This window comes from Juglans regia, unplaced genomic scaffold (assembly GCF_001411555.2).
Source record: "Juglans regia cultivar Chandler unplaced genomic scaffold, Walnut 2.0 Scaffold_684, whole genome shotgun sequence".
Taxonomy (NCBI): Eukaryota; Viridiplantae; Streptophyta; class Magnoliopsida; order Fagales; family Juglandaceae; genus Juglans; species Juglans regia.
Genome location: NW_023361708.1, coordinates 67,427 through 79,477, shown reverse-complemented (window position 1 = coordinate 79,477; position 12,051 = coordinate 67,427). Strand labels below are relative to the sequence as shown.

General features: G+C 32.9%; 1 protein-coding gene across 1 annotated transcript; it reads right to left on the bottom strand.

Moving 5' to 3' along the window:
• Positions 1-280: 280 nt before the first annotated feature.
• Positions 281-10,313, bottom strand: LOC109012262 (aluminum-activated malate transporter 8-like). Its single transcript, XM_035687129.1, has 6 exons — positions 10,142-10,313; positions 1,901-2,041; positions 1,512-1,784; positions 1,238-1,353; positions 942-1,091; positions 281-809 (listed from the first exon to the last, which is right to left on the bottom strand). The coding sequence occupies exons 1-6, from the start codon at positions 10,311-10,313 to the stop codon at positions 453-455; spliced, it is 1,209 nt and encodes a 402-aa protein (XP_035543022.1). The 3' UTR covers positions 281-452.
• Between the last annotated feature and the right edge of the window lie 1,738 nt (positions 10,314-12,051).

The following is a 12,051-nucleotide window of genomic DNA, read 5'->3' as shown; positions in this document are numbered from 1 at the left end:
AAAAAATATTGTTAGAAGATATTTTTTTAATATTATTTTTTTTTTAGATTTAAAAAAATTGAATTGTTTATTTTATTTTGTGTAAGAATTTAAAAAATATGTAATAATTAGATGAGATAAGATTAAATGAGTTGGTAATAGTTAGGAAAACAAAAAATGCCTAATATTAATTCATGATTGGGTCGGAAAGGCCGGCTGTCAGATCTGAGACTGCTGGGATATTGCTGTTAAGTGATCTCATATTTTCATTAAAAAAAAAAAAGCGTCGCCGTTAAGTAGTACATATAACTACTGTCCCCTCTCTTGATACATCTCAGACTGCTGGCTTACTCTCGATCATGCGTCGACGTTAAGCCTTCTTATTTATTATCGATCGTACTCGACCGGGGTTTAACAAGCTGAAACGGATGCACTCACTCCAACATGGGAAATTTCGCTATATATGAAGCAAATTATACGTCGTTGCTCGGTGAAACACTGTCGTCCATCCTCTCGAAGCGAGCACGAGAGGCTAATTCCTGAAAAGCCTCCACGATTTTCTCATTGCATGTCACAATGTCGATTAGAATTAATCCGACTGCAGCAGTTGGTATAATCTCTCGGAAATCCGCATTTTCCCAAAGGGAAGTCATGTTGAGCATGGACTTGAGTTTCTCGGCTTCAATTTTTGAGTTTGCAATATGGAAATTAACTGATGTTGACCGTCTCATTTTTTTGATCGCTGATGCTAATTCCTTCAGTGCTTTGCCAGATTCTGAGCAAATCTTTATGCATGGCTGGTGAATTTCTCTTCGGAACTCGGTGGGTGTCTGTAATAATGGCAAAAGATAGGTCACTCAAGAAATCAGACTCGAAATAGAAGAGGAAAAAAGGTCTGATATAAATGCAAGAGTCTCGATCAATTGCAGAAAAGTCTTAGGAAATGAATATATCTGACTCACAGCTTGGATCTCAAAGTACTTGGTATAGCTGTTGAGGTCTTCAATTTTGTAGGCACACTGCCGAGTCAAGGTTCCAACTTGAAGGTAACGATTCCAAGGATGACGGAACCCAAAACGATAGTGCCAAAATTCCCATCTCGCTAAATTGGCCTGAAAATCCAAAAATAGCAATGATACAAACTCGGAAAGATTGAATCAATTAGTGGAAATTAATTCAAGTAACACCTCCTTTCTTTTTTTGTTTTTCTTTGCTGGAGACATCATGAGGTTGACAACGTTTTTATACCCGTACGTACCATAGTTTCTTCCTTGCCTTTAGAAGTCAGAACGCTTTTATACCCGTGAAGAAATGATTTATCATCATCCGTGGAATGCCCTTCCTCTGACAATCTGAAGTATTCCCTACCAAATCCTGTAACTTTGAATCGGTCAAAAATTGATGCTAACAATAAAACAAGGCACAAGCTGGCATATTCATAACACGACGAGAAAACAAAAAAGAAGTAAATATATATATATATATATATATATGACATGTAAAGTTTGTTTGGTTGTAGTATGGAAGAATACCTTCTAAGAAATTCCCAAGCTTTTCCAAATTGTTAGCTATTTGGTTCTGCAGATTCTCTCCAATCCAGACAGGGCATACACAGATGCATACCATGATAGCAATAAAGCTACCAATGATGATTTTGTATAGCCTCTGGCAGGCCATATCTAGAACCTCATCATCTTGGTAACTCGATACAGATACCAAGCAGAAAGTCAATATGAATATCATCAGTCCATAATCGTATCTTGCCTTCAGTGCAGGGAAGAATCTCATAAATGTTACCGTTGCAGCTGTATGCATATCACATGTCTCAACAATGAAATTAACGTGTTTGGGTGATTGTGAAGTAAATATTAAGTAGTAGAGTAATATTATATTAATACAACATGATGGACTATGTATTTACCTATTATAAAGACTAAGATTCCAAGTACTACGGGTTGTCCCGTCCCATCGAAGAGAGTTGCCACCTGATCAACTCCGACAGCTAGCGCACCACCGGACAACGTAGCCAGCATCCTGTTTAGGCCTTTTCCCAATGTTGCTCCTATAAATGATGGGAAAGAAATGTTCAGCATCAGAATTTCATGTCTCCAATTCATGATTTTGTGTGCAATAATTAGTTTCTCTTAGTTTTTAAATTCATATAAATGCGACAAGAATTCTGGTAGATATATATATAACTCTCATGCTTACCAACTGAAAACTCGAAGACTCCAACCAATGACATGATCACACATACCAACTTTTATTTTCTTCAAATGTGAAGGTTAATTATTTGTGTATTCCAGAATATGCTATCAAATCTAAATTTGTGAACTGTATTTTTAAGAAAAAGTTGACTTGTTTATTATATTTGTATTAAAATTTAAAAAAATTATAATGATGAATTAAAATGAATTAATGATTCAAATGTACCGTTTGCTCAGCACCATCAGCTGGTATATTTGTGAGAGCCAACAATTGGTTTCTAAAGGTCAAGACGTTTAAATCGTGTTGGGTGTGAAAGCCTGCAATAAAAACATACAGCCAAGTCATGACCTCCATGCGTGCAACCTGGCCAGCCTGTCACATGATGATCTGTGTCGTCTCTTTCTCCCGTGGTACTCGATGACTTTGTTCTATATATCCTTCAACATTTGATAGTTATTTTGACTTTAATTTGCAACTACACACATAATTTCTGTCTTGTTTTAGTGGTCGAATGTAGAACTTTGCGGCCAGTACCATCCCCTCCAATAAAATCTAATTATTCTTTCTTTCTTTTTTATTTTTTTTTGTAGTTTTTTTTTTTAATTTTTCCGATGATTTTCTCTTCAGTACTAAAATATTAATTTATAACCTTCTAGTACTGTAAGACTATCAACCATATATGATATATGCATGAAGATTCATTTTAAGTCTCGTTTGGATTAAAAAAATATAATAAATAATTTAATTTTTTTATATTTCAATTTAATTTTTTTAAATTTTAAAATAATAATAATATTAAAAAATAATATTCTAATAATATTCTTTTTAACTTTTATTTTTTATCTAGAATTAATCTCATTTCTAAATCCATGAATTGCCCAACTCTAACTAATGCATGAGGTGGTATTAAAAATACTACTGAATGGTACGTACTTCATACTTTAAATTAAGGCCAAACCGACTTCCTAAATATTATAATATTTTGAGTATGTGATTTTTTTTTAAAAATATAAAAATAGTTTAAAAAATGATAAAAAATAAAAATAAAAAAAATAAAAGAAAAATATTTTGAGTGTTCGGAAATTCTAATTCTATGTGGAAGTAGCAACGTCCTATTTTAAATTAAGGACTAACCGACTTCCTAAATATTATAATATTTTGATCTATTTGTGGGTCAAGTACTCCAAATGATAAGCACTTATGGACGCGCGTACGGGTCTTATGGAGCCAATCTCGCATGATGGGATGGTAAATGTGTACGAAGATTAAAAAGGTCCCGAGTTTTCTTCTTTTTCAGGGAGACATAAGTAGCAGCAGGTCAATTGACCATTTTTTACTTTGGGCATTCATTTTTGTTGCATTTGATTGTCTGATTCTTAAATTTAACTAAGTTGAATTTAATTTTAAATTAAATTTAATATTTAAATATTTAATTTTAAATTAAATTGTTAAACTTATTTTAATTTAAAAATTTTTTACACGTGAGATTCACAATTTTTTTTAATTTAAAACATCATTATACATAAAATTTACAATATTTTTCAATTTCTTATATATACATAACTCTCTCTACTATTCAATTCACTACTATTCATAAAAAATTCAATTCAATTAAATTCATCTTAATATCTAAACACAATTTAATTATTTGAATTTTATTGACAAGCATTGGCAGTACTAGCTAGACGTTGCTATAGGACGAAAATGGAAACGAGGTCCAATTTGGATATTTTTTGGAAGTGTTTGAAATCTTCATGAGGCCGGTACTTAATTGGCAAGGCATGAAATATTTAAGATGGAAGTTAAGAATTCGATGTATGCGTATGTATACAAAATATTAAAAAATTATATTATAATATTAATATTTTATTCCACTTTTAACATAACTGAAGGTAATTAAGCAATCTTTTCACTTTTTCGTTAGACATTCATCATGTTCTAATTTCTTAGATATTGCATCTGATGGTCTTTAATTATAAACATAATGTGGATGCTCAGCATTTAGTACTGGGGACTAGATTATGTTAGACCTGTTGCATTATTGCAGCTGAAATATTAGACAGTCACATAGGTTTTGAGCAACGACATTTTTCTTTTTATGAGAATTAATATGAGATCAAGTGATAATTTTCCGCCTGCATGCATACGTTGACCATCATTTTCTCCGTTTCTTGTGTCGAGTTTATAGTACGGTATTGAAAAGTGATTAACGTACTCCATGCCCTTGCATTCGAAAGGAGAAACTGTCTCTATATATGTATCTGGCGTGCCAACCTCCTTCAGTCTAAACTTTAATAGTCGGGTTTCAAATACGTTGATTTCAGATCAAATGAATTTCTAGAATTTGTAGTCACCGCTCTTGAAGGCCGCCTATATATATAGGCAGAAGAAGAAAGAAAGCTTTGATTTTTCCTAAAATGAAGTAAAACCAAATTAATTGACAAAACAATGACTATTCTGAAAACATTGAAACATGCATATATTGCACGGACGTCAGCTATACATGACGAAACATGTGATTCTTCCCCACACCAGTTGGCGGAGACCAGAAAATTGTGTTTTGATGTTTGCTAGCTTCTCGTTATTAGTCAATATGTGGGTGCTAGACATATTTTTGATAGTATCCATGGTTTTTCCCTTATTCAGAACAATATGAGAAAAAGCAATTTCCTCATAGAATGAGAAAGACTAGTGTTAGAATTTATTTAATCAAAACAATATACAATGCCCACAACAATAATAAATACGATTTTTAATTAATGACCATGTCATTAAGAAAAATAATAATGATTGGTTTTGTATAATTATAAGATTATAATATTAATGCAGAAAGATGTCCCGGTTGGAACTTTTTTTTTTCTAAGCACGCATACCATAAATATATAAAATAATTACAGGATACAAGAAATAATAGGGTGGGGGGCCCCGACATTCATCTCAAACCTGCTAGTACAACACAGAAAAAGGAAACAAAAAGGGATCTGAGACCAATGACTTGACCCCCACCCATTTCCAACAAGGGAAAGCCTCTGGAAGCAGTTTTGATATAGTCTGATAAACGAACTATTATACGACGGCTGGAAGCCGTAGTGAATGGATCTATACTCATGTCACTGATTTGGACTGACTGAATGAGACTTTCATTACTTTTTTTTTGAAGATCTTTGGTTAGGATGAGCGATAACATAGGAAGATAGCAAACGGAAGAAGCGTAGAATCGTTAGTGAGCGACTGCCAGGAACTGTGGAAGCGAGTGGAGACCATGAGCCACAGTAGACGAGTGGAGGTTGGTTGGATCTAAGAGATCTGAAGCCGCTGACCCCAAAAATGGCACGCATGGCGGCAATAGACTCTCCTTAGTGCGGCGGTGCTTGAGATCCACACGCAGTTTGGGTTGTGCGTGAGACACACGCGCTACATTTTTCAATGGTTGCTTCTACAGTCCAAAGGATCGACAGTAATTGGGATTCTTGCGATGCGGCGCGTTGCGGTCATGGGTGGCCAGAAAATAGTAGATCAGCATTTTTCTGTGCTACAGTCAAAAGACGAAGGAAAACCCAGAAAAAATGCAGTAGAATAGTGTCGGGACTATACAAACAGGAGGAGAATGTAAGCCATAAAATTTATGGGCAGAGAGCGTTTTCGCTAAAGAGAGAAACGAAGAAACAGTAACCCATAAAATTATCCTGGTTGAACTTGATTAATAAAAGAGTCACTCTTTCAAGATGTGTGAATGTTACGTTTTTACCATATGATCTCTATTTTTGACATAGTGATTCTATACGTTAACAAAAAAAGAAAAAACTAATCCACACCATGTAAGTTTTACATTCTAAAATCACAAACTTTATCCTAAATTTTATTGCTAGACCATTTTTTACCGGCTTCAACCACCATCGATCAACCGTCTCTCAAGGTGGTGGCTGAAAAATTACTTTCACATAGGATGGCAGCCAATCATGCACCCCACGTACTCTTGTTGTGAAAACTGTTGGCATTGCCGGAAAACCAGTGACGGTTGTCCGAATCCAGCTCATTCTAGAACAAATCCTTCCGATTCTGGCATAGTTGTGACGGGTTTAGGCATGGATCGATTGGTTCCATTAACACGAATTCAAACGGTTCCAACATAAATTCGACTTCTTTCGACCACTATAATATGCCTCGCCAGTACTCCACTGGGTGCTTTTGCAATTATAAGGGTGATGTGCGCTAATTGCCACTTATGGGTGAGTGAGTACATCGAATTTAAATGCATTTCATAAATTTTGTTATATTCTTATAATATGATCAAATGAGTACATTTTATTCACCTACAAAATATTGAGGTGCCAAGTTCTAATTCAGGATCGAAGGGTGTAAACGGCATCACACCGCATTCTATTTTAAAATTTTCCGGCCCCTTGATATAATGGTAGCAGGTTGCATGATCGTTACTGTAGTTCCCCAGCCTTGAAATACGACGACTTTAGTTAAAAAGAATTGTCAAACGACTACTTAACCATTACGCTTTATTTATTTGCACCAGAGTAAAAGCCAAACCAACCAGAGTGGCACTAGAGCCACCGGCTGGGAGTTAGTTAATGGTTTTGTGATTTTTATTTTTATTTTTGTATTTTATTTTATGTATTTTTTTAATACATTTAAATATTTTTAAAAAATAAAAAAATTTATAATATTATTAAAAAATACTTATTTAATCATAAATAAAAAAAAATAATAATAAAAAAATAAAAAAAAATACAACGATAAAAATCATTGATAAAACTCATGGCAAGAGTGGTATTATTCAACCAACAAACATGATTTCTTGGTAGGTTCAATTACGTCTATTAAATCATTTCTTTGTCCGTACGAGTGACATGACAGTGATCAGAATTAAATCATAATATAAAAAATAAAAATAATTTATACATAATATTTTTTACAACACTTTACATAATTATATTTTAATTAAGAATTATTTTTATAAAATATCTTATAAAAATAATATCATTTTACAAAATACTCTCATTTTATATGTATATCATTACTCAGAGAATAAGTAATGGTGAATATTTAAGATATGAATATTTAAGAATTATGAATTTTGTAGCATTAAAATTCTGAGTGGACGTTATAATATAAAAAAAAAGTTAAAATAAAAATCCTGAGTGAACGTAAATTAATAGAATATTAAGACTAGTACGGCATATCAAGCAAATATAGATTATAATTGCTTTCCAGATCAATGGGCATTCATTGGTAAAATATTGATCTTTAATTGTTGAAATATTTGGACAATAACTACTTCGTGAGGGCCGTAAGAAATTATTAATGGTCATGATCTCAAACATGATGTTAAGTCGGACGCTGTGCACATAATCCCTGTTTCACGAGATTTCAAAAAGCTATGTTTGAAATAAAGTATGAAATCGATTTGTTTATTCGTTTCAAACCAAAACGCATGGTCTAAAAAATGGCGTTGTCATTATGATATAGACAAAATAATTTGTACAATTAATTTCAAAGTACTGCATTGGGATCTACGTGCAAAATCGATTTTTTAATATTGGTCGGGTCCACTATTTTTCAATTTAGAGTACTGTATAAAACTTACACACTTTAAGACTGTATCTAGCATTAGTCGTATAGAACATATATATATATATATATACACACGAAGCGCACATAGAATATTTGAACAATCAAATGCATTCTTATTTCAATCCGTTTGATGAACTTAGTAAAAATATTCTCTATTTGTCTAAATTCCTAGGTTACCATATCACGTGTTAGGCATATAATTCCATATTGAAAAAGACAAGTAAATGTCAAGTCCAACATGTAATGCTGCATGTGAAGATAAAGATTCTACATGTGATGGCATCGAGTGAAGACTCCAATAAGTTGTTGAAGATTATCTTGATTTGATTTTTATAATGTTTAAAATATAATTTATTTTATCTTTTTTTATATTATATTTTATTTTCTGTCATGGTATCAAAACTCTTGGCTAATGCTAGGCTCAATTTTGTGGAATATTTATTTTTTTGCTAACTTTATCTCTCACAAAATTTTCATCATCGTTCAATTATATATCGTTACAAATCAATGCATTTAGAGTGTTTCCATTAGTGGTAAGATATTTTTTATTGGGTTTTGATCTATTATGAGCACTGTTTGAAGTACACTAATACCTCAACGATAAATTCTTAATTAATGTGTCAAAAAAATTCTTAATTAAGAACATACAAATAAATTGGTGGCAACACACAAAAATTAAGATTATTCTAATAGTCTAGTTAATCAATAAAACTTAAAAGATTGAGATTGAAAAGAGATTTTAGGGGATATTTGGGAAGTGAGATAAAATATTAATTTTGTGAATTGTAGTGAGATAGTTTGATATAAGTATTTATTGAGTTTTGGGAAATGAGAGAGAATAAGTTAAATAAAAAATATTATAAAGTTAAAATATTGTTAGAATATAGTTTTTATATTATTTTTATTTTGATATTTGAAAATGTTGAATTATTTTTTATTTAAAAAATTAAAAAAATTATAATGATTAATTTGAACGTATTTTTATTTGAATGGTATTTAAAAAAAATAAAATAAAATAATATGAGATAGGATGAGATGATAAATATCTCCCGACAAGAATTAACAAAATCGTTCATTTGAAGGAAAAAAAAACTATTTCGGGATAACAAAATATAGAGCACCTAGAAAAGTAGATGAATACAACGTTCACATAAAAAACAACTTTTAAATAGGGTCTTAAACATATGCGAATCCGATACCCATAGTTAAAGTAACTGTCAAAATATCTAGCATATGCACAATATTGCATCAATAGTCCATAAAACATTTTTTTAAGATTTGAAAAGGCAAAACCACTCATGTAGGAAAAAAAAAAAAAAAAAACTAAGTGCGGTTTCGTTATTTAAAATTAAATTATCTCATCTTATCTCATTTTATATAATTATTATAATTTTTTTAAATTTTTATATAAAATATAATAAATAATTTAATTTTTTAAAATTTTAAAATAAAAGTAATATTATATTAATATTTTATTTAACTTTTAATAAAATATCTCTACGTAATCAAAGAAGTTGAATAGAAAAGACCCAAACACAATTGTCAATCACATTTATCTCATGATCGGACTAAACGCCTATCGTTAGCTCCATCCAGGCGGTGTCAAAACAGACTTTAACTAGAAGATTGCGGGTTGTGCGCAACTCCAGGGTATGGTCACATGTCATCTGCAAGCATCCAAACGTCTATGTTTTATGTCCAGAATCCAGGTAAATTTATACCTATAAATAGAGCTTGAGTCTAGTTCATTTAAGCCAATACTTCTCTCTCTCTCTCCCCTCACTGAATTTTACCCAAGTGGTCTTGAAGTGGACATCCAAACCTTAGAAATGGACCAGCATTTTGTTTTGGGCCATGAACATAATTTACACAAACCCTCATTCAAATTATTTGGCAATACTATATTAATCTTTTAAGTCCATTCTTTAAGGAAGCCCATTAATTCTATAGGTCCAGTTTTTATAATGTTATCCTTATTTTTTCTATAAAAAATTTATTAGCGGTATTCTGAATGATTGATCGATCAGGTTAATTTATACCAAAAAGCCAATCATCTCCAATTTTTTTTTTTTTTTTGATAACAAACCATGAACTTCAGTAATCAAAAGAGGAATTACAAACAGAAATCAAACCACAAGGTTTGAGATAAAAAGTCCGAAATACAGTCCCACCACATGTTGATTCTATCAACATTTATCTCATATTTAGCAAGATAATGAGCAGCCTTGTTTGTTTGTCTATAAACATGTCTAAATAAACATTCCCCAAAACAAGATGACAACCTTTTAATCTCATAATAAAGACCACCAAACTTGGAGCTTTCCATGTCATCATGATGCAACGCTTCTATAGCTTAGTAAGCAATCACTCTCCACCTGGATTTTCACAATTCCCATGCATGCACAGAACTGAAGGCTATAAAAGAGAGCTAGCAACTCTACCTGCTTAGGTTGAGCAACTGGATTCTCAATGGAGGTTGCAACCGTAATAACTCTGCCTGAACCATCCCTCAAAATTGCACCAGTACCAACTTTCCCCATCTATTCAGAGACAGCTCCATCAACATTCAGTTTCAGCACTTCAGGATCTGGTGGCTTCCATTTATATGCATCTCTCACTTGTTGCCTTGCTTGTCTCTAAGCCCCTTTATAACTTTTCAATAGTGAAACAACATGTTCGGCAACTTGATGAGGAGAAATGAGAACCCATTCGTGAATGTATTTGTTCCTCTTATACCAAATCCCCCACGCCAAAGCAAAGAAAGCAGACAAATTTTCATATTGTTTTGCTTTATAGAAATTAAGGCAAGCTCAAAGACATTCAAGAATTTATCTATCTCAAGGGCAGGTATATAATTTGTCCAGATCATCTTTAAATGCACACATTTCACCAAAGCATGATATAACCCCTCATTTTCAGCATTACAAAAATTACATCGCCCAATATTTGGGACATGTTTTAATAATAAGTTCTCCTTTGTAGGCAACCCATCCTTACACGCACGTCATGCAAGTATTTTAATTTTATTAGGTACATGTATTTTCCAAATATTTTTCTAGACCACACTTTAGGCACGCGAAGAGGAGGATTCAGTTTCCTAGGATCCCTGTTGGGCCAAAATAAGTTTGTAACAACTTTTAACATTGAACACCCAATTTCTTTCATAGCCCCATGCTCTCCTATCAACCCCATTACCAGCACATAAAGCTACTTTCAAAATGTCATCCACAACCCTTGGATTAAAGAGAGCTCTAAGTTTTCTCAAATCCCATGTTCTTGAATTTTCACAAAAAAGGGAATTCAAACAATCATGCCGGTTCTCCTCATTAAACACGTGCCTTTCCTTCACTAGAGTATTATGTCTCGGGATCCAATTATCAAACCAAATGTTAACAGAATTCCTATCACCTACCCTCCATCTACACCCCTCTAGAACCCATTTTTTTGCCCCCAAAATTCCTCCCAAGTATAAGATGGAGATCTACCCAACCCCGCTTGCAAAAAATCTGAACCCGAGAAATACTTGGCTTTTAGAAATATGTGCAATAAAGGATTCTCCTCCTAGAATAAACGCTACCCTTGTTTAGCTAGCATTGCCAAGTTAAAAACTCTAATGTTTTTAAAACTAATCCCTCCCCAAGACTTCCTGACACACATTTTGTTCCAACTCAACCAATGAATTCTCCTCTCATTTTTCTTTTGGCCCCACCAAACCGAGCCATCATACCCTCCAACTCTGCACACAAACTCAAGGGGAGTAAGAAACAACTCATGGTATAAGATGGTATTAAAAGAGCCATAGCCTTTAACAACACTTCCTTGCCGCCCTGTGGGATCAATTTTTCCTTCCAAGTTTGTAACTTTTGCCAAACTCTTTGTTTTATAGAATGAAAGGCATAGGCTCTTGACCTCCCAACAATTGGTGGAAGCCCTAAATACTTCTCATACTGCTGCAAGTCAGAATTTTCCCATAGATGTTTTATCTCCTCTTGGACTCCTCTAAACACATTCCCACCAAACACCATGGTAGTTTTTTCTCGATTAATTCTCTGACCTGAAACATCTACATTTTGGGTAAGCACAATATACTCCTTTTCAAAATAGTAAGAGCCTTCCAACGGTACACCTTGTCTCATCCCTCTCTCTCTCTGTTTTCGTCCTCTTCTATTTAAGTTAAGCTCCAATACTGTGCAAAACTCACTATCTTTTGTAATTGATGTTAATTATGTAAGCATGTCGTTTAATTATGTAGGACATTCTAATTAATTATGCGACATT

Excerpts from the sequence above, each read along its gene's own strand:
- LOC109012262 (XM_035687129.1), bottom strand. The coding sequence starts at position 10,313 with ATGGGGAAAGTTGGTACTGGTGCAATTTTGAGGGATGGTTCAGGCAGA. Across the intron at positions 1,092-1,237 it reads AAGGCAAGGAAGAAACTATG|GCCAATTTAGCGAGATGGGA; the intron begins GTACGTACGGGT and ends TTGGATTTTCAG. Across the intron at positions 810-941 it reads AGTACTTTGAGATCCAAGCT|ACACCCACCGAGTTCCGAAG; the intron begins GTGAGTCAGATA and ends CCATTATTACAG.